A 22630-nucleotide genomic window follows, 5' to 3' on the forward strand; every position below is an offset into this window, starting at 1 on the left:
AATACTATTATTGGCTCAGGCAATGTGATAGAAGGCTCCGAAAGAGCTATAATTTTGTTTCCTGGAGGAACAAAATTTATAATAAATAATGCACTATTATCTACCAAGTCTCTGAGGAATTTATTGAGTTTCAAAGATATTCGCCGAAATAGATATCATATTGAAACAATGAATGAGGGAAATCATGAGTATTTATGTATCACAACTCATAATTTAAATAAAAAGGTTATATTAGAAAAATTACCCTCACTTTCATCTGGGTTGTATTATACCAAGATTAGTGCAATTGAATCACATGCCATTGTAAACCAGAAGTTTACTAGCCCAAATAAATTCATAACTTGGCATGATAGATTGGGTCATCCGGGAACAACCATGATGAGGAGAATTATTGAAAACTCTCATGGACATTCACTAAAGAACCAGAAGATTCTTAAAACTGGTGAATTTTGTTGTGCTGCATGTTCTCAGGAAAGTTAATTTTAAAGTCATCACCAGTAAAGATTGGATTTGAGTCCCCTGAATTCCTAGAAAGGATTCAAGGTGATATATGTGGATATATTCATCCACCATGTGGATCTTTTAGATATTTTATGGTCCTAATAGACGCATCTTCGAGATAGTCACATGTGTGCTTATTATCTTCTCGCAACCTGGCGTTTGCGAGATTTCTGGCTCAAATTATTCGATTAAAAGCACAATTTCCAAAAAATCCAATCAAAGCAATTCGTCTTGATAATGCTGGTGAATTTACTTCCCAAGCTTTTGATGCTTATTGTATGGCTAATGGAATAAGTGTTGAACATCCAGTAGCTTATGTTCACACACAAAATGGGTTAGCAGAATCACTCATTAAACGCCTCCAATTAATTGCTAGACCCTTACTTATGAGAACAAATCTCCCAACCTCGATTTGGGGCATGCTGTTTTACATGCCGCAGCACTTATTCGTTTGAGGCCAACGAGTTACCATCAATTCTCTCCTATGCAATTAGCTTTTGGCCATCAGCCAAATGTTTTCCATTTAAAAATATTCGGGTGTGCAATATATGTTCCCATTGCACCACCTAATTGCATCAAAATGGGACCCCAAAGAAAATTGGGGATATATGTTGTATATGATTCTCCCTCTATAATAAGGTATCTTGAGATACAAACTAGGGATGTATTTAAAGCCCGATTTGCGGATTGTCATTTTAATGAATCAAAATTTCCAACATTAGGGGGGAGAGAATAAGCTTCCTGAAAAGGAAATTAATTGGAATGCATCATCCTTGATGCATTTAGATCCTCGATCAGAGCAATGTGAACTAGAAGTTCAAAAGATTATACATTTACAAAGAATAGCAAATGAATTGTCTGATGCATTTTTCGATACAAAGAGGATAACTAAGTCTTATATACCAGTGGAAAATGTCCCAATTCGAATTGATGTCCCAGTTGGACAAATTGCCACCGAAGCAAATACACACCAGAAGCGTGGCAGACCTGTCGGTTCCAAAGACAAAAATCCTCGAAAAAGAAGAGGTAAATATGATTCCTGTTGAAAAAGACATAGTAGAGACACTTGCAGTTGTCTAAAATTCTGATATAATTTTAACGCCAGAAGACGTTCAGGTACCTGAAATTTGTGAAAATGACGAGATCTCGATAAATTATGTCTTTACAGGAGAGAAATGGGACCGAAATAAGACAATTGTGAATGAAATATTTGCATAAAATGTGGCATTAAATATCATGCATGAAAGTAAGGATCTTGAGCCAAGATCAGTCGAAGAATGTCGACAAAGGAATGATTGGCCAAAATGGAAAGAAGCCATGAAGGCTGAGTTAGACTCACTTGCAAAACGTGAAGTTTTTGGACCTGTAGTCCGTACACCAGAAGATGTAAAACCTGTTGGATACCGGTGGGTATTTGTGAGAAAATGAAATGAGAACAATGAAGTTGTGCGCTATAAAGCCCGACTTGTGGCACAAGGTTTTTCACAAAGTCCCGGTATAGATTATGAAGAAACGTATTCCCCTGTAGTGGATGCGATAACATTGCGTTATTTGGTCAATTTATCTGCATATCATAAACTACATATTCATTTAATGGATGTGGTAACAGCCTACTTATACGGCTCATTAGATTGTGATATCTATATGAAAGTCCCTGAAGGACTAAATATATCTAAACCATCCAATGAATATTCACAGGGATTATACTCAGTTAAATTGCAAAGCTCTTTATATGGTCTGAAGCAATCTGGACGAATGTGGTATAATCGTCTTACTGAGTATCTGGCCAAAAATGGATTCAAGAATGATGATATCTACCCATGTATTTTCATAAAGAAATCTGCATCTAGGTTCATTATAATTGCTGTGTACGTTGATGATTTAAATATCATTGGAACTCCTGAAGAGATTCCAACAATTATAAAAACTCTAAAAGAAGAGTTTGAGATGAAAGATCTTGGAAAGACTAAATTTTGTCTCGACCTGCAGATCGAGCATATAAAAGATGGGATCTTTATTCATCAAACAACATACACAGAAAAGATCTTGAAAAGATTTTATATGGATAAGTCACATCCCTTGAGTACCCCAATGATCATAAGATCTTTAGATGTGGAAAAGAATCAATTTCGTCCTAAAGAAGAGAATGAAGATATCCTTGGTTCTGAAGTACCATATCTTAGTGCCATTGGAGCGCTAATGTATCTTGCTAATAATACACGACCCGATATATCATTTGCTGTAAATTTACTAGCAATGTATAGTTCCTCTCCAACCAGAAGACATTGGAGTGGAATCAAGCAAATCTTCGATATCTTCATGGAACGATTGATATGAGATTGTTTTATCCTTATGGATCCAAGTCACAACTAGTTGGCTATGCAGATGCTGGCCACTTGTCTGATCCACATAAAGGGAGATCTCAAACAGAATACCTGTTTACATATGGCGGAACAGCTATATCATGGAGGTCCACGAAACAGACGATTACTGCAACATCCTCTAATCATGCCGAAATACTAGCGATTCATGAAGCAAGTCGCGAGTGTTTTTGGCTCAGGAGTCTGATCCAATATATTCTATCATCATGTGGACTGATTGATCATAAGATAGTTCCAACTATCCTATTTGAAGATAATACAGCATGCATTGCTCAATTTAAAGGCGGATACATCAAAGGTGATAGAACAAAGCATATTTCTCCAAAATTTTTCTTCACTCATGATCTTCAAAATCAAGGGACAATTAATATCCAATAGATCCGCTCAAGTGATAATCTGGCAGATTTATTTACAAAGTCACTCCCAAAATCCTCCTTTGAAAGATTGGTACATGAGATTGGGATGCGCCGATTTCGAGACATTAAATGATGTCGACGAAAGAGGGAGGCTGTACTCTTTTTTCCTTGGTCAGGTTTTTTTCTATTGGATTTTTTTTGACAAAGTTTTTAATGAGGCAGTCCCATCACTAAAGGATATTGTACTTTTTTTTTTCTTCACTAAGGTTTTTTCCCATTGGATTTTTCTTTAGTAAGGTTTTAACGAGGCAATAATCCTAAATGGTCATCCAAGGGGAGTGTTGTGATAAGGATGACAAGGTAGATACCCATTTACGATGGGCGGTCCAACATTCTCAATAGTGAATGAATTAAATGAGAGTTTGAAAACAAAAAATTTTTGTGTGTATAAATAGAGGATGCATCCATATAAATAAACATACACAATAATAATAAAAACACTCTTTTTTTTCTTCATATATATTATAATAATTCTCTCTTTTCTCTATCTCTCCGAAAATCTTAAGTTTATATATATTAGTAATATAATAATCATCTCGATAATATTAAGATAATAATTGTGGTAAATATTACTACTAAAATTCTATATTTATATTTTTCTATTTTATATTTATATTTTTCTTATTTATTTAGTTATTTTACAACACCTTTATTTTAAGCTCCCTCAATTATACATAAACTCTACAACATGTTATACTTAAGTTTTTTAATTTCATTCATCCGTCATTATTATTTATATATCAAAATTAATTATTAATATCAGTTATTATATATTTATGTATAAATATATATTATTTAATTTATTTTTAATATATATTTTATATTTTAATATATATATTTTATATTAATAACTGATTTTAGTGTATATATATTATTTATTACAATTTTTTTTCTCAATTTTTCACTTTTTTTTCCCCTCCATACATCTACCTTGATATTTTTCTTATTGGTTAGGTTAGTAGGATTTTCAAAGGAAATAAAACTAACAATTTTTTATTCATCAATAGATGCATTAAAGTTTAAAATTTTTAATTTATCAATACAAAATTGATCTTTTAGAAGCTTCAACAAGTGTCTTTTTATCTCTAGAAAATCTGATTCTCAAGAAAGACAAGATATCTGAGAACACAAATGTAAACCTTGGTGACATTTTTTCTACTAATATATCTAGCCTTATTAGAAGAGTTCTCAAACACTCTATTTGATAAATTAAATATCTCAAAATATAAAATATAACTATTAATAATATATAATAATAAATATTTGTGTCTTCACCGTGGTATCAGAATATTTCTATATACCGAATAAAAAAGTTCTAACATACACAAAATATAGAGACAGAATATTTCTATCCTTCTCCAATTGTACCACCTTGTTTTGCCTTTAGGCATTTTTGCACGTCGAAGTAAAGCAAATGAGAAATTCTTTGTACTAATTTATTATTGTAATGAAATATCAATGTTTGCTAAAAAATAAAATAAAATAATAGCCACGAGGAGGTGTAGCATAAAATTTTCTATTTTTATATGGTGCGTGTGTTGGAAAAATTTAAAAAGTTATCGTTTTTTTATTATACTTTCTTGTCCTGCCAGCTATTCTAAGTATATATGCATGTGTGCATGTCCAAGTTATCTGCTTTAATTAGACAATGTTGTTTCAAAAACCAAATTATGATTTTGGCAAATAAATTTCTTTTATCTTAGCCACTAAGTATCTGTCATCACTCATCATCCGTCTAGTTTTAAAATTAATTATATCAATATCAACTATTATATTAAAATGAAATAAAGAAAATACTTAGTCTCTTTGCATAAAATTTGTGTTACTTTTCGATTGAGGGATAATAAAGTTACACATTAAAAAAAACAGTATTTACCAAATCATAACGCGATTACAAAATTCAACACTACATATATTATGTTATTAATTTGAACGATTAAAAATAAAAATAATTATCTAAATCCGTCTTTAAAAATTTTAAAAGTGAATATTTTAGTGTTAAAAAAATTAATGCACTACAAAAACATTTTTAAGGTTTTATTTTGGCAGATAAATTAGTCTTTAGTCTATTTTTCAGAAGAATAATTACCTAAATCAGTCTCCAAATATTTTAAAGTGAATATTTTAGTCTCCAAAAAAATTAATACACAGATCAATCTTTAACGTTTTTCTCTGTTAGATATAACAGTCCCCGATCTATTTTTCGACGTAACTCACTAATGAAAAATACAAATTTAAAATACTTTTTTTTGTTAACATGGTTTTTGCAAACATTATAAATCAAAGAAAAATAATATGTCTGTACCACCTAAATGTATGTGTTAAGTAATTAGTCTAATTATGAAGTAGAAATTTAATTTTTTGAGTTAATTGATAATTTAGTGATCAAGTTGAGATTCAAGTGAAAATAGAAGAATAACTTTGATTATACTTAATTCCTAATTATTATACCAAGCTAAGTTATATTAATTAAATACAAAAATATTAAATAGTTTCAACCTTGAATTTTTTTTAAATAATTTTTAATAATTTTATTGAACAACGTTATTATTATTATTGTTGTAGTTGTTAATAATAATAATAATAATAATAATAATAATAATAATAATAATAAAAATAAAATTATTAGAAATTAATTTAAAAAAACTCAAGATTGAAATCATTTGATATTTTTATATTGAGTAAAGTATCGTTTTTGTCCCCAACGTTTGGGGTAAATCCTATTTGTGTCCCTAACGTTTAAATCGTCCTATTTGTGTCCCTAACGTTTAAATCGTCCTATTTGTATCCCTAACGTTTGTAAAAGTGATTCAATGTTATCCTGTCGTCAATTACACATCATGAGCGCTTTAGTTTGAGTTTTAAAAATCTCTTCTTGAAGTTAGAATACAAATGTCTGTGATAGAATCGATGATCTACTCCGAAAAATAGCTTATCAAATATTGAAACTAATTCCTACAACATTTACATAATTTACTTTTCTAGGGACATAATTGAATCTAAACACAAATAGTGGATATAATATTAAAATCGAACACATCCAAGTGAGACTTAATTGAGAATGAATACATCTAAGTGAGAATAATTGAAAAATATAATCTGATTTGTTAGTATAATTGATAGTAAGATAACATTGAATCACTTTTATAAACGTTAAGGATACAAATAGAACGATTTAAACGTTAGGGACACAAATAAGACTTACTCCAAACATTGGGAATAAAAATGATACTTTACTCTATCTTTTATATTTAATATAACTTAGTTTGGCATGATAGCTAGGAATTAAGTATAATCAAAGTTATTTTTCTATTTTCACTTCTTGAATCTCAACTTGATCACTAAATTATCAATTAACTCAAAAAGTTAATTGAATTTTTACTTCATAATTAAACTAACTTAATATACATACATATCCATGTGGCACATACATATTATTTTTTTATTTATGATGTGTGTAAAAATTATATTAATAATAAAAAGTGTGTTAAATTTATATTTTCTGTTAGTAAGTTATGTTGAAAAATGGACGAGGGACTATTATAATGTCTGACAAAAAAAAAAACGTTAAAAATTGATATGTGTATTAATTTTACTTGAAAACTAAAATATTTTCTTTTAAAATTTTGGGAGCTGATTTAGATAATTACTTCATTGAAAAATAAACTGGAGATTGATTTGTCTGTGGAGTGAAATTTTAAAGATGTTTTTATATATTAATTTTTTATAAAGACTAAAATATATACTTTTAAAATTCTTAGAAATTAATTTAAGTAATTACTCTAAAAATAATTATCCCATTTAGTTTCTAAAAGCTAAGGTATTTAGAAAAGAATTCTAAACTGAAAATGAAATGCAACGCAAATCTCATCATATCAAGGGTAAAAAGCTATTTATATGGCTTGATCATAGTTTAGTCTAATATCTTTCCTGAGATTTATATGAAAATAGTTTAGGATTTTAATTTTCATACATAAGTATACAAATATTTTATATATTAAATTATTATTTTGTCCTTTAAAAAATTCAATTTCAGGTGACAAGATTGTCAAAAAGATCCTTTTTTTTTTATTAGTTAATGACATCCAGGCATACTAAGACAAAATTCAAAATCTTGACTTTTTTCCATTCCCCTTCCCAATTTTTGGCCATCGTTCATAGAAAAAAGAACCTTTTTAAGAGAATATATATCTTTATATTCAATATATTTTTTAAATAAAATTAATTTTCAAAAATTATAATGTCATTTTTTTTCCTTAAGAACCATTCTATTAACAACCAAAAGTTTTAGAGAGAGTTGGACTAATAATTTATTCTATTTTAATTTTATACATATATTATTTTATTCTTTAAATTCGTTTAATAATAACGTATATTTAATAAATTAAAATGACAAATATATATGAATATATCTCACATATTTGTCGAATTATATTTATTATTTTGGATATATATTTATACCGTTAATATAAATAATAATTATTTTTGTTAATATAACATTACTTAATTAAATATATATGTAAAACAGTTTTATACCATTAGTATATTAAAATTAATATATATTAACAAAAGTTGTATACCAAATTTGTGGTTTTAGTAGTTATTTTAATGTCATTACATAATTAAATACATATATAAAATTATTTTATACTGACATTGTATTAAAATTAAATTCATATATATCAATATATTATTCATGTAAAATGTTTACAATTGTATTTTTCTTTGGGCTTTAAAGCTCCGTTGTTAGTAAAAAAATTGTGTAATTATATTCGTCTTTTTAATGACTATTCACACTATCAATTAAAATAGAATAAATAGTTAAATTTGTCTCTAAAAGATTACTCATTTTTCAAATTAGTCATTGAAAGAATTTTTTAATCAAATTCGTTGTTTAAAAATTTTAAGTTAATCATGTTAGTCTTTCCGTCACTTTTTTTGTTGATGGTGTCAAAATTTACGAATGTGACACGTTAAGTGACATCACAACACACACCTGAAAGTCTTAATTGACTATTTATATAATAAGTTTATGAAATTAGAACAAATAAAAATTTAATTGAAAGGAAAACTTAAGGTATTGGAATTCCTCAATTTGAGATTAATTTGATATAATTTTATAAACTAATTATGTTAATAGTTAATTAGGACTACTAAGTATGTGGTGTGATGTTACTTAACGTACTGTATCAACAAATTCTAACGCTATTAGCAATGAAAGTGGTAGAATGACTAATATAATTAAGAGTAAAGTATCATTTATATCCCCAACGTTTGGGGTAAGTCTCAAATATGTCTCTAACGTTTTAAAAGTCCTATTTGTATTCCAAACGTTTCTAAATCGACTCAATGTTGTTCTACCGTCCAAATGACTAACATTTGGTTAACGGCGTTGCATACGTGGACGTTAGTGTACACGGTGGCAGGGCATTTTTGTGTGACCATTATTGAATTAAAAATAAAAGAAAAAATAAATAGATAAACAGCAAAGAATAGTCATCTTCCAAACCCTAATTGCAAAATCTTATCTCCTCCTTGATGCTGCACCTTCTCTGAAGATCGACTTCCTCTGCTTGAAAAAGGATGGAGTATGAAGCATGTCAATCTGAAGCGACGCACAGCAGCAAGCAGGAGACACGAAATAGAAACCACGCACGTCAAAGGAGGACAACTTGCTACTGTGGGGAACGGTCTGTGCTCGCCACCTCATCGACGGTAGAAAATTTCGGGCGGAGATTCTGGGGTTGCGTTAACTTTGGGGTGAGGTTTAGCCATGTGTTTTTTTGTTATTGAGTTATATGTTTTGACAATTTGTGGGTGTGACTCGGTTGTTTCATATTTGGTCTAGATTGGAGAAGAATGCTGTTATTTTGTATGGGAAGAATCAGAGGAAGAGTCCCCACAAGTTTCAAGGTTAAGAATGAAGGTCAGAAATTTGAAGGGCAAATTGGATAAGGTTGAGTTCAGGTTCATGGTTGCAGTGGGAGTTGCTTTAGTTGGATGGACAGTTGTCCTAATATTGATTTGTGAGAAAACAACCACCACCAAATTTGGGAGACTTTTACTACAATGATGTTGCTGTAGATGATGAGATTTAGGAGAAAATTATTAGATCCCTAACTTGTGCTCTGTATTTTGGCTTAGAAATAGCAGTGATGTTAAAATGGTTGGTGTTTTGTTGAACTCAATGAAATTGTAATGAAACGATGTTTTGTTGATTTAAGTTTGATGAAAGGCTATATTGTGCATGTGTAATTAAATGCAATTATAGATTGTGCAGCTGCAATGTTGTTTTATTGCACTCATCTGAATTGTGAAAATAAATTGAATGAAATAAAGTGTTATATTTTGCATCCTGTTTAAATCAAGCAAGTCATGAGCATAACAACAATCTGAACTCTAACATATTACTTAATCATTAACCATAAACATTGTCATTGGCTACAACCACAACAGATTCACAGCAAAATAACAAAACAAGAGCTACACATTTTGCTCCACAATAACGGTCTGAGATAACAAACTGTAGTCTTTAAACTAGTTTTCACACGTTATAATGATACTAAAGAGAAATCTTTTACTAAAAAATAAAATTTCCAGAAAACATAAAACTGCACACATGATAATCATCACATCTTTTTCCATGCTTTGAGAGGTGTCCTAGCCATGAACTTGAGTTGGGATATGCTGACGTGCTTGGATGGCTTGGCAGCACCCTGAGATTGTTGTGCTTGGCAGCACCCTTGAGTTATTGTCCAGAATTATTGTTGGACGGGTCAACTTAGCCTTCTTTGACGTAGCCTGAGATTATTGGAAACTCACATCATTGACAGAGAATTTTCTCTTTGGCCTTGACGTCGTGGTCTTCTTTGAAGCAGCTTGTGATTGCTTAGAAGCCTGACTAGAGATAGTACTAGATACAGTGCTTGAGATAGTGCTAGAGATGATTCTTGAAGCTCTTCTTGTAGATCCAGCAACTTTGTTTGCCTAGTTAACAGCCACAATACGACATTATAATCTTTGAATGCAATCAATAAAAATGAAGCCCGAACCAGAAAAAAAAAAAAGCAGAGTACTTACTGAACTAGTGGCAGCTACTTTGCGCTTCTTTGGACAGGTCCGTTTGTTGTGGCCTCTAGAAAAACAATAGGAGCACTTTTGATTCTGCCCTTCACGAGATACTCCTCCCCTAGTTGGGTTCTTATCTGCAGCTTTATTTCGTTTCAGTTTAGGCCTTCCAATGGGTTTTCTGTAGATTGGTGGAAAAACGTCATCAAACTGTGTCTTCTCCCACAGGTTGGGGCCATTCACAGGATATACCACATGTTGGTAGCACTCAGAGTAAGTTGCTTTCTTGTAACAGTTTGCAACAAAGTTGTCCACATTGAAGCACATCTTCCTAATGCAGGTCATTGCATGAGCACAGGGAATTCCGGACAACTAAAACTTCCTGCACGAACACTCGTGAGTCTTCAAATCAACCACTAACTTCTCTTTGCCTCCATGAATGCTAGTTACCTCATATTTGTCACGACCAGCATAGGTGCTCACCCACTTACCACTTGCATCAGCTTGTTTTTCAACCTCAATCCTGATACAGGGCAACACCTCTCTTGGGTAATCAATTATCCGATCCCTATTATCAACCCAACGCCTCATTATGTATACTCTGATGTCTTCAAGCATGCTGACTATAGTTTTCTCTCTGGCATCCACAATCACAGAGTTAAATACTTCACACATGTTATTTACCAAGGTATCACACTTAGACCAAGTCCCAAACTTATGCCGGCACCAATATCTGGTCGATATCTCTATAAGGTGGTTGTAGGCTCCATTATCAACCTTTTGGATTTCAGCCATCCTTCTCTCCCACTCTTGTAAATAAGTAGCTTTTGCAGCATTTCACATCATCAGTTTTAGTTGCAGCCTTGGGAATCTCTTCCTGAAGTTGCTGTAAAGATGTCTAACACAAAATCTATGATCCACTTCGAAAATGAGCTCATCGAAGGTTGAAACTAAACCCTAAACCCATCATACACAGTTGAAGCAGTAATTAAATCAGTATGATATTTGATAGGCACAATTAAATAAGTAACTCTATTGGACATGCACAATTCAAACCTCTACTCATACAATTCAAATATTAGGATCACCAGGGCAGCAAGTCTAACACTAATACTAGGATCAATAAAGTAGCTATCAGTTTAAATGAGTATAGAAATAAGTACCTTTTGTTGGTCAGACATAAAGGTACATCTCCTTATCTTATCACTCCCAAAGTCATCACATAGATTGGTGAGAAACCAAGTCCATGTGTCCTTAGTCTCTGCTTCAACCACTGCGTAGGCTATTGGCAATATCTGGTCGTTCGGGTCCTAGCCAATAGTCGTGAGAAGTTTACCTCCATATGGTGTCTAATGAAGCACCCGTCAAGACAAATTATTGGTCTGCAAACTACAAAACTCTTCTTGTATGCATCAAGGCACACATAGAGTCTTTGAAACTTTGGCCTTAAATTCACATCCGATTTTGGTCTCTCAGAAGCAAACTCAAGTGGTCTCTCCACTTGCAACTTAACTGTAGAACTTGGGTTAGACCTCAGCAATTCATGACAATAGTCATAGAGTCTCTGATACTGCTCTATATATGTTCCTTGTAACTCATCAAGTGCAAACTGTTTAACCCGGGAAGCTTTAGACTTAGTAAGCTCTACATTCCACTTGCTGTATGCTTTCTTCATTAGTGTGGAGAGCTTTATCTTTGGATTCTCAGCGATCTTTTTTAGAAACACCTTGCTCAACCATTTTGCATGCATAATCCCAATTTTCAACTCTCTAGAATAGCTATGCTTGTTGTGGCAGCTGGTTAATTGCCATGTTTGCTCATTCTTCATCTTCCCACAGTATGTAAACCAGTTGCGGCCCTCCACGCAAGTAACCTTCACTCTCCGAAGGTCAACCTTATCAAACCTCAAATCCCTCCTAGTATGTACAGCATAGGCAGTGGCACAATCCTTAAACTCCTCTCTTGAGACATAAAGAGTTCCAACCTCCCACTTATACTCACTCATGTCCTTTAGTTGCTTGTGCAACGGATACTTCTTCGCAGCACTATTATCATCCTCATCATCATCAATAATAGGCATATCCAGAAAATCTTCAGATTCATATCCTTCTTCCTCATCACCTAAACCTACAACGATCTTCTCCTTACCTTTGTCACTCCTACTATCTTTTGCTGCATCTGTTTGGGTTTCAGTTGGTGCAGCCTCGAATCTATCCCCTACCCTGATGTTGACATCTACTAAGCCCTCTGCCCCTTCCTTGTCATCGTCACTATCACCAAACACAACTTCGGTAGCACTATCTTCTGAACTATCACCATTTATGGAATCAGAACTCCATGAATCACAACTATCATCTTCACCACCCTTGGGTTCATAGTTCTCGTCCTCACTGCCATCACTACCCTCTTCTTCCTCATCTGGTTCATCTGATCCATCTTTCTTACCCACAATTTCTTCCTCCACATTTGGCCAGAATTTATCTTCACCTATCCAACTGCATGGGCCTTAAATGTAACCATTGGCCCTTGCCCATCAGATCCACCAACCTTCACTTGCATGGTAGTTTCAGTACTCCCTAACATGTGTACATCCTCAACCTCTTCATGGATATCACTAGTTTTGTGAACTACATACAGCTCCACCATATCCTCCCTAACCCCAATGTTAGCCATATCCATTGCATCTTTGTCAGTTCGCAGCATCCTTAAGCCTTCTTCTGTATTCTGATCCTGTGATTTGTACCACATTGCGGCAATATCTTTCTTCAAATATCCTTGTCTGCTCACTATGTCATAAACCTCAATCAGACCCCACTCATCTTCATTGCAGTAGTCTATGACAGTTGTCTCCCCACCCAAATACTTCAAAGGCCCTCCTTGAAGTTCGAAGCTACCTTGGTGATAAACTTTGACACTAAAATAACTCATCCTAAACAACAAATCATGTTACATCAAGTAAACACAGTGAAACAACATCAACCGCAGGCACACATTCAATCACCAAAAGAAGTAAAATTCATTCCTTAACTAACATAAGCAACAAACATTTTTCTGGGAATATAAAAATCAACTAAACCTTAAAAATGCACCCAATCTCATATATGGCCATCGTTTTTCGTGGAACTACTCAACAAAACCTCAAAAAACAAATTTTTTTCTGGTACATACTTTGTCGAACGAAACCACTCTGTCACCAGAACAAAGGTGTAAGCTTTCATGCAAAACACCCAACAACGATCCGCCAACTACCTTGCAGCCCCTCCCTGCGATCAGCCTCGAAGAAGAGTAAAACGTGTGTGGTAAGGAGAACTGGAATGGAAAACATTGGGTAGAGCTGTTCTGATTCTTCAACGTTTTGTATTTGTTACGGTGAACGGTATATTGGGCGCGAAAAAGCAAACATGTATATCTTAACCTTTGGGCTTACTTACTTAACGTCCACGTATGCAACGCTGTTAACTAAATGTTAGTCATTTGGACTGTAGGACAACATTGATCCGATTTAGAAACGTTTGGAATACAAATAAGACGTTTAAAACGTTAAGGACAAATTTCAAACTTACCCCAAACGTTAGAGACATAAATAATACTTTACTCTATAATTAATTTAAAATAACGACTTGAAAATCAATTTAACAAATAAATAATTTTTTAAAAATTAATTTAACTATTTATTTATTATAATAATAATTATTTTTAATAATATAATATTACATAATTAAATGCACAAAAAACAGTTTTGTTATGTGTTAAAAACTTAAAATTAAATTCTTATTATTATGATGATATATGAGTTGGCGTTTGGGGAGGACAATTGGCAAATTGGCATGGGAGGTGTAGCAGATAAATTAGAGCTGTGATTGATCGATTGAACTCGGAAGCGAAATGGAAACGGGAAAGAGAGTGGTCATCATCGGAGGTGGCGTTGCTGGTTCCCTCCTCGCTAAATCCATCCAATTCCATGCCTATGTCACTCTCATTGATCCGTACATTCTTGCTTCCAACTTTTTCTGATTCCTTTTCTTACTTGTTTTTTTCTCTCCCTTTAATTATGTTTCTTCAGATTTTAGCTAAGTGCTGCACTAGTTCCTTCCTTTAATCGCATTTGATTCTTAAGGTTTTTTAGGTTTATGCAAGAGAGACCGGGGTTTAGCGGTTTTACAATGTGTGCTTTTTCTTTTTCATTTTTTGTCCTTTTAGGTCAAGTTTGGTTTAGTATCGAAAGATCAGAAATTTCAAATCAGTGAATCAAGTTGGTCCTCATTGATGTCACGTGTTATCATCGAACTAAGTGTTCTTCTTATGACACAAAATGCAGTGATGATGAGACACAAGACATGGGGAAAGGAATTGTTCCCTTTGGTTTCAATTTTGTATGGACAGAATATAGGAAAAAAATGTATCTTCTTCCAATGTCTTTGTAATTCATTCCTAGAAGAACTTCCCGGATTGTAAAGTTTCAAGTTTGATGTTGATAGATGATACTAATTAGGGTGTTGTTATTGTTGTTGCAATATGGTTGAATTGGGCTTTACATGCGCATTGTGACATTGTAGTTTTTGTTGCTGTTATTTTGTCATGAATTGAGTGCAATTGAATTGAATCCAGGAAGGAGTATTTTGAGATTCCATGGGCATGCTTGAGGGCAATAGTTGAGCCACCCTTTGCGGAGAGGACGTTGATCAACCATGCAGAGTACCTCACCAATGCCAAAATTATTGTATCCAGTGCTGTCAATGTGACTGACACGAAAGTGTTTACTGCCGATGGCCACCAGATTGTCTATGACTATCTTGTTATTGCCACTGGCCATTCAGATCCTGTCCCTAAGTCGAGGACTGAAAGACTTAACGAGTACACAAAAGGTAAATTTTTGAACTATATATCTTTATCAAGAAGTTATGCACTTAAAACTGAGTCTACATCTACGACAAACATCATGTTTCTAGGCTACTGTCTTTGGATTAACTACAAGGGGTTTATTGTGTGATATGAATAAATGATAAACAAATGAACAAAAGGAACATGGTGGAACTCTGTTACAGGATTATAGGTCATTTTGCCTTGTGTGAATGTTCTTGTAGAATGGGTTTTAACCATGTGATGATTCATTGATTTGGTGTAGCTAGTGGTTGATTTATGAAGTTCCTTTACTCTGGCAGAAAATGAGAAGATAAAATCTGCTCGCTCCATTCTGATTGTTGGAGGAGGTCCCACTGGTGTGGAACTTGCAGGGGAGATAGCAGTTGATTTTCCGGATAAGAAGCTTACGCTAGTGCATAAGGGAACAAGGCTAATGGAATTTATAGGGGCAAAAGCTTCTGATAAGGCTCTCAAATGGTTGAAATCGAAGAATGTCGAGGTAAAACTTGAGCAATCAGTTGATCTGAACTCTGCTGTGGATGGAGGACAACACAGGATTTATCAAACTTCTCTCGGAGAGACCATTGAGGCAGATTGTCATTTCTTATGCATAGGGAAACCGCTTGCTACAGCATGGCTTAGGGAAACTGTGTTGAAAAATGACTTGGATCATCAAGGAAGGATTAAGGTAGATGAACATCTGAGAGTGAAGGGTCAGGACAACATTTTTGCAATCGGGGATATTACAGATGTTCCGGTAAGCGCTTACCTTACCAAAGTTTTACATATATTCTAAATCACACGCTAAGATAACAAACACAACAATTTACTTATTCTTACTCTTTCTTTTCCTTTTCCTTTTCATGTTCTGTATTCATCTTTAAGTTAGGATGAGATATCATACTTTATTGCCAGAATTTTCTCTAGTGTTGAAGACTTGAAGTTCTTCTACTAGTAACTAAAATTAATGTATTGATGTACACCAAGCATACTGTTTACATTGAATTTTGAAAAGGGACATCTTTGCATACCTATAGATTTATGTGATTGTGCACTTGTGTTACTTTAGGTAAGAGTCTCTTTGATTTTGTCCCAAGTAAATTACTTCTGTTGCTGAAGATATGCGGCATTTTTTATTTCACTACAAGTCAATCTGATAGGAAGTTCATTAATGTCCATCTTACAACAGGAAATCAAGCAGGGGTTTTTGGCACATAAGCAGGCCGAAATGGTAGCAAAGAACTTGAAGCTAACAATGGAGGCAGGAACAGAATGTATGAATAGGATGGACACTTACAAGCCGCATTCGGCATTGGCAATCGTCTCACTTGGGCGGAAAGAAGCGGTGGCACAACTTCCCTTCATGACAATGAGTGGAAGAATCCCTGGCATTATCAAGTCTGGAGACTTATTTGTAGGTAAAACAAGAAAACAGATGGGACTCAATCCTTAAAATAATGGTTCTTCATGTTATATGAACATGCTGTGTGTACAAAATCAATATACATATTTTCAGTTTGTAATTTCCTCAATAGAAAATAAGAATTTATTTGTACCATATTGTACCAAATATTTATACAAACAATGTTTAACTTTCATGAGATGTATAATTATGTAAGTTGGAAGCAGGATATGGATTTTACTATTTAATTGTTGTATCATTGACAAAACTATATGTTTGAATAGAATTGATTGCATGATTATTATTTGATGTATCTCTCCCACCTAACTGGTAAAGGAGTTAATTTGTTTTTTGTTTGTATTAGTTGATTTTGTGTTCAAAATATTTATATCTTATATGCTCTTCTTACATATCTCAATTTCTTTTCTGCATAATTTGGGTGGGAATTCAGTCATGTTTGTCTCATCTTACTTGCTTATGTCACAAACCTAACCAAACTTCATATTAATAGTGGGATGTGTACCCTTTTTTTTTTTAATGGATTTTCTATGTTCCATGTTCCATTTGTTTATCAATTTGATTGATGAATTCTAACTTGGCGTGGAGGATTCAATCTGCTATATTGAATATTTGAATTAGAGATATTTAGAAAAAAGAAAGAAAAGGGAATCTATTGATTATAATAACATATGATACATTAGTTAGAGGGAAAAACGTTGAGAATTTTTTATTCGTTTGTATTTTTAAGGTTATGGACTTCAGGTATTTATAGTTTTTACCTCTCACTTTTATCAACTATCGGTTCAAGCTTGCCCTATATATATTTTTTCTTTTATTTTCTTGATTTCATTTTTTATAATATAAAATTCAGAAAATAAAGAATATTGGAGATGAAACTAAACAGACCTGCTGTCTGGTTCTAGAAGAATCTGGAAAGCTCTTAGGAACAAAAGATTTCATAAAGCTCTTTGTCACTAATATTATGCCGGACATTTGGTTACAGCTAACATTTTCATGATGACCCTTCAACGTTTTACATTTGGTTACAGCTAAGAAACTTAGATTATCAACAAACAAAGAATTAGAATAAACATTTAAACATATATTCCTTTGATTACAGCTAAGAAACTAAGATAATCAATAACAGAACAAAGACTTAGAATAAACAAACTAGCTTTGATCCTGTAGTTACTAGTTCACAAATGAATATTTATACCGCAAAAAGAGAGAGAATTTTACTACATGATTTGGAGGATAGAGGTAAAAAATAATAACAATAATAAAAGTGACAAAGGGATAAGATTCATAATAAAACCAATTACAACCTATCTAGTTGAAAATTGTAATGGCCTCATGGAGGAGAAAAGTCAATTTTCCACGTTATTATTAGTAGTCAAATGCTAATGAAAGTGATGGATTATAATCTTATCCTAAATAAATTGGATATAGACCAAACCAAATAAAATAATTCTGAGTTTGAAATAGGATATTAACAAGTGGGAAATGAATTATTTCTTTCATGCTTACTTATGGAGATATTCCTTTTCTTTTTCTTTCCAAAGAAGTTTTCTGTTCTACTAAGATGATCCTAGAATCTTGACGCCACCATGCGATCACAATTATATATATATAATTATTATCTTAATATTATTAATAATTGAAAACGAATGATTATAAGAGAACACGTATTGAATAGTTTCAAAGGCATGTTAGTTTATCTTTTCACATCGGATCATGCCACATTTTAGGTCCCATTAGAAAGAAAAAAACTTAATGTTTGAAAATTAAACCAGCCAATTGGTTTAGGAAAAACCAGAGGCTTAGAGATTTAAATTTTCTTTTGAGGTTTAACAATTTAATTAATATAATAAAATAATATCTTTATGTATAAAATATACATCTTTAAAGAAAATATTTTTAATCAACTTATCATGTTAATAGTTACTATTCAAATAATTTAAGAGAGAAAAAATATCATATGTAATATGATTTGATTATAATATTTTTTCGTATAAGAATTCTTATATAACAAGCTACAATGCAGGCTGGCAAAATAGACTATTTTCTCTTAATTTATTTTTTTTTTTTTAATTCTCCCACAGGAAAATATATCTTGATCATGAAACATGATTTTTGAATATTATATTATTGGGCTATTTTTCTTCTAAGAACATTCAGTGGAGACACCTCAATAAGGTTGTGGGAAGTTGACCCTATGGTTTTATTTGTTTTGTCTTTGGTAGTTGTTTACGTCCAAATTCAACATGACACCCTTTTTAATTTACTTTGATGATTGATGCAGTGACGCATGACATCTATATATTTAGTTCCCTTTATCCTCTTTTGAGAGAAGAACACAACAATCATTACAAAGTTTTGAACTTTTGAAACAAAAATGGCTGAGAAGAAAGTTGTGATAGTAGGTGGTGGTGTTGCTGGTGCTATTCTTGCATATACTCTTCAGCATCAAGCTAGTGTCACTCTTATTGATCCGTGAGTTCTGTCTTTTTATATGTTCTTGCAAAATCCATCTTGTCTTTGTAGTTTAATCAAGTGTTTTTTTTGTTTTGTTGTTTATCAATAATGATGTCTTGTTATTTAGAAACATGAACTGTGAATGGATCTCTCTTGTCCTACTGTTTCTACTCTTTCTCTTGGGAGGAACAAAGTGTTTGGGAAGTTGATGCTGACAGAAATCAGAGAGTAATCACATAAATTGATCTCATTTAATTTCTTAACAATTTTTTATTCTCTACAAGTTTTTTAAAATTATTTTTGTCAGATAGATTAGTTTTTTTATCACTTTTAATCAAATTTTTAATATGCATGTTGGAGAAATAAGCTCTTAATAAATTTTAGAAAAATGCTAGTAGATCATTAAAATTTATTATTTTTTATCATCACTTAACTATTTGCAATTCTTTTAGTTTAGTAATCTAACAACATACTTTATTCCATATTTTTAAACATTGATAGTTACTGATGGCCAAAACTAATAAATTCTTATAACTCTCTACAATTCTCCTTAATTTTATTATAAGACAATTAAGTAAAAAATACCGTCTAAGACAAATTAATCCCTTTTAAAATGATAAAATGATCAATCTGACGGAAGTAATTTTCGAAGACTTTTGAAGAATAAAATTTTGTTGGGTACTAAAATATCTTATCTAAAATTTTTCTTAACGTCAACTCGAGTGTTTATTCTTAAATAGAAAAATTGTGTTTTTGTTTTTATTTTTACATTTGTTTGTTATTCTCTAAAAGAGTATGTTGTGAAAGAATGAAAGAAAGGAGAGATTTAAATTGATGTAATGGTTGCATTGACTTTAACACAGAAAGGAGTATTTTGAGATTCCATGGGCTGGGTTGAGGGCATTGGTGGAACCATCATTTGCAGAGAGGATATTGATCAACCACAGAGATTACTTCAAGAAAGGTGAGCTTGTTGTGTCCTCTGCTGCCTCAATTTCTGAAACACAAGTTGTCACACAAGATGGCACCCATGTTGCCTATGACTACCTTGTTATTGCCACTGGCCACTCAGAACCTCTCCCCAAAACCAGGGCTCAAAGACTTGACCAATACAAAGCAGGTAACACTTTGAGACACAACTTACCTCTCATTTTATTAGACTTCAAATACTATTATTTATTGGTGTGTTCATTTCTAATCAAAATTCAAGCATATAATAACTTGCTCTAGTGCTATTTCAAGGTATATGTCTATTTGATTTTATTGATTAAAGCTGTTTCTCCACTGGCAGGAAATGAAAAGATAAAGTCCTCAAACTCAATCTTGATTGTTGGTGGAGGTCCAACAGGGGTGGAGCTGGCGGCCGAGATCGCCGTCGATTTCCCAGAGAAGAAGGTGACCATAGTCCACAAAGGGTCAAGGTTGCTAGAATACATTGGTACAAAAGCTTCAAGGAAGACACTGAAGTGGCTCAAATCAAAGAAAGTTGATGTGAAATTGGAACAATCTGTGGAATTGGATAATGATAACAACTCTGCAGAAGGAAATAAGACATATCAAACTTCAGGTGGTGAGACAATAGATGCAGATTCCCATTTTGTGTGTATAGGGAAACCTGTTGGTTCTGCATGGCTTAGAGAAACTATATTGAAGGATCATTTGGATGATGAAGGAAGGATCAAAGTTGATGAATACTTGAGAGTTAAGGGAAAGACCAACATTTTTGCAATTGGAGATATTACAGATATCAAAGTAAGTCATCATTTTATACTTTCTAAAACTAGGAACAGAAAGCATATATCTTTGTCTCTTTGTATTTGTCATATTGTGTTTATACTTTTTGCTCAAGAATATATAATGAGATGCCAAATATAAACTCTTTTACATTGTCAACTTGTTTGTTTGAGTAAGAAAATCAAATGAATGGAAATGTGGTGTTGATGTGAAATTGCAGGAAATCAAACAAGGGATGTTTGCAAGTGCTCATGGTGTATTAGTTGCCAAGAACTTGAAGGTGTTGATAGAAGGAAGTGGCAAAGAACCTAAATTGGGAACATACAAGGCACAAGCACCAATGTCAATAGTTTCACTTGGAAGGAAACATGGGGTTGCTCAGTTTCCATTCATGACAATTCTTGGAAGGTTCCCTGGCATGATCAAATCAGGGGACTTGTTTGTTGGTAAAAAAAGAAAGGAATTAGGACTTGCAGCCTAATAATTATATTATTATTATTGTTGTTCAAAATTTGAATTTTTTCATGTTGTTGTTGTTGGGTCATGCATTTGTTTATATATTTGTGTTTTAATTTGTATTATTCACTTAATACCAATGTGCATGTAGTGTTTCTTGTTCTTTCATAATTTTGATGTTGTATAGTGTTGTTACTTTGAATATTGGATCCAAAATCTGGATAACAAAACATGTTCATGTTATTATGATTTTGTTAAAAAATCTATTTACATATGTTTTTTCATCTCATTTTCCCATTGGATTATGCTACCTATACACCAAAATCAGCTACCAAAGTCAACCATCAGTATAAAATACATGCTGGAATACAAATACATATTGAAAATAAATTAAATCATACATGTATTTATATACAAATACATTAGTAGATAATTTTAGTGGCTGATTTTAGTGTACAAATAACATTTCTCTTTCCCATTAAGCATCTTATTTATATATGGTAGAACCTTCTTCAATCTTACATACGAAATCTTGTGAGCTATTCTTGATTAATTTACCTTGCTTTAGGGTTATTAGCAGCTAAGTAGTTAACTTTTTTTTTTTAAATGAATTCTTAAAGCACTTCCAATGGGCCTATTTAAGAGTCCTTTTTCCATCATGTATGGTTCTTTATGACATTTTTTACCATTGGTAAAGTTGATTTCAGTCGAGGAAGCAGAGTACGGACTAGGGATAACCAATGTATACTTGCCTCGTGTAGCTAATTTTTGTTGGTAGGAGTGGAATGCGTGATATACTTAAATATTTTAATTTATAGTATTTTTTAAAATTATGAGAAATGTACAAATTAGACCTTTCTATTTGTATTTAAAAAATATTAAAAAATTTTGAGGTACACAAATAAAACTTTTTGATTTGTATATCTAAAAAATTGTTTTAAACACAAATCGAAAAATCTAAATACAAAAATAAGAAGATTTGATTTCTGTATCCAAAAATTGGACGGTCTAATTTTTGTACTTCTCAAAAATCAGACGGTTCAATTTTTACTCTATAAATTAATTCGTTTCACATTTAAAAAAATACCACAACAGTTCACAATTCAAAAAAGACACCGTTGTTAATTCAATATCAAAAATAAAAGAATGGCCTCATCTCATTAAATTTAAAAAAAATTAATATAAATAAAAACTAAATAATGAACATTGGAAAAAAAATAGTAATATTTTTTATTTTATAAATACTAATTACACGCATTTTTATTATCACAATTTTTTTAATATTTTTCAAATTTCTCATGCAAAAATTTACTAATATGTTTGTTTTTTTTTAT

The 22630-nt window shown here is 32.2% G+C and overlaps 3 protein-coding genes across 3 annotated transcripts; 2 read left to right on the top strand and 1 right to left on the bottom strand.

The window, feature by feature from the left end:
- Nucleotides 1-10105: 10105 nt before the first annotated feature.
- On the bottom strand, nt 10106-11161 carry LOC114924958 (uncharacterized). The gene is made up of 3 exons (XM_029291192.1): nt 10788-11161; nt 10379-10697; nt 10106-10285 (listed from the first exon to the last, which is right to left on the bottom strand). Exons 1-3 carry the CDS (start codon nt 11159-11161, stop codon nt 10106-10108), a joined length of 873 nt encoding a protein of 290 aa, XP_029147025.1.
- Nucleotides 11162-14114: 2953 nt separating this feature from the next.
- LOC112737454 (uncharacterized) lies at nt 14115-16932 on the top strand. Its single transcript, XM_025787366.3, has 4 exons — nt 14115-14352; nt 14975-15231; nt 15529-15986; nt 16419-16932. Exons 1-4 carry the CDS (start codon nt 14252-14254, stop codon nt 16680-16682), a joined length of 1080 nt encoding a protein of 359 aa, XP_025643151.1. The 5' UTR covers nt 14115-14251; the 3' UTR covers nt 16683-16932.
- Nucleotides 16933-18337: 1405 nt separating this feature from the next.
- LOC112737456 (uncharacterized) lies at nt 18338-21539 on the top strand. The gene is made up of 5 exons (XM_025787367.3): nt 18338-18827; nt 18934-19124; nt 19970-20226; nt 20398-20858; nt 21061-21539. The coding sequence occupies exons 2-5, from the start codon at nt 19027-19029 to the stop codon at nt 21319-21321; spliced, it is 1077 nt and encodes a 358-aa protein (XP_025643152.1). The 5' UTR covers nt 18338-18827; nt 18934-19026; the 3' UTR covers nt 21322-21539.
- Nucleotides 21540-22630: the final 1091 nt, after the last annotated feature.

This window comes from Arachis hypogaea, chromosome 13, assembly GCF_003086295.3.
Source record: "Arachis hypogaea cultivar Tifrunner chromosome 13, arahy.Tifrunner.gnm2.J5K5, whole genome shotgun sequence".
Classification (NCBI taxonomy): domain Eukaryota; kingdom Viridiplantae; phylum Streptophyta; class Magnoliopsida; order Fabales; family Fabaceae; genus Arachis; species Arachis hypogaea.

What these genes read in the sequence shown, in the direction of transcription:
- LOC114924958 (XM_029291192.1), bottom strand. Translation starts at nt 11,161, where the DNA reads ATGGCTGAAATCCAAAAGGTTGATAATGGAGCCTACAACCACCTTATA. An exon ending in ATTCATGGAGGCAAAGAGAA is followed by an intron (nt 10,698 to 10,787) that starts GTTAGTGGTTGA and finishes GACCTGCATTAG; the next exon opens with GAAGATGTGCTTCAATGTGG. An exon ending in AAGTAGCTGCCACTAGTTCA is followed by an intron (nt 10,286 to 10,378) that starts GTAAGTACTCTG and finishes GCTGTTAACTAG; the next exon opens with GCAAACAAAGTTGCTGGATC.
- LOC112737456 (XM_025787367.3), top strand. Translation starts at nt 19,027, where the DNA reads ATGGCTGAGAAGAAAGTTGTGATAGTAGGTGGTGGTGTTGCTGGTGCT. An exon ending in ACTTGACCAATACAAAGCAG is followed by an intron (nt 20,227 to 20,397) that starts GTAACACTTTGA and finishes CTCCACTGGCAG; the next exon opens with GAAATGAAAAGATAAAGTCC. An exon ending in GAGATATTACAGATATCAAA is followed by an intron (nt 20,859 to 21,060) that starts GTAAGTCATCAT and finishes GTGAAATTGCAG; the next exon opens with GAAATCAAACAAGGGATGTT.
- LOC112737454 (XM_025787366.3), top strand. Translation starts at nt 14,252, where the DNA reads ATGGAAACGGGAAAGAGAGTGGTCATCATCGGAGGTGGCGTTGCTGGT. An exon ending in TATGTCACTCTCATTGATCC is followed by an intron (nt 14,353 to 14,974) that starts GTACATTCTTGC and finishes AATTGAATCCAG; the next exon opens with GAAGGAGTATTTTGAGATTC. An exon ending in ACTTAACGAGTACACAAAAG is followed by an intron (nt 15,232 to 15,528) that starts GTAAATTTTTGA and finishes TTACTCTGGCAG; the next exon opens with AAAATGAGAAGATAAAATCT.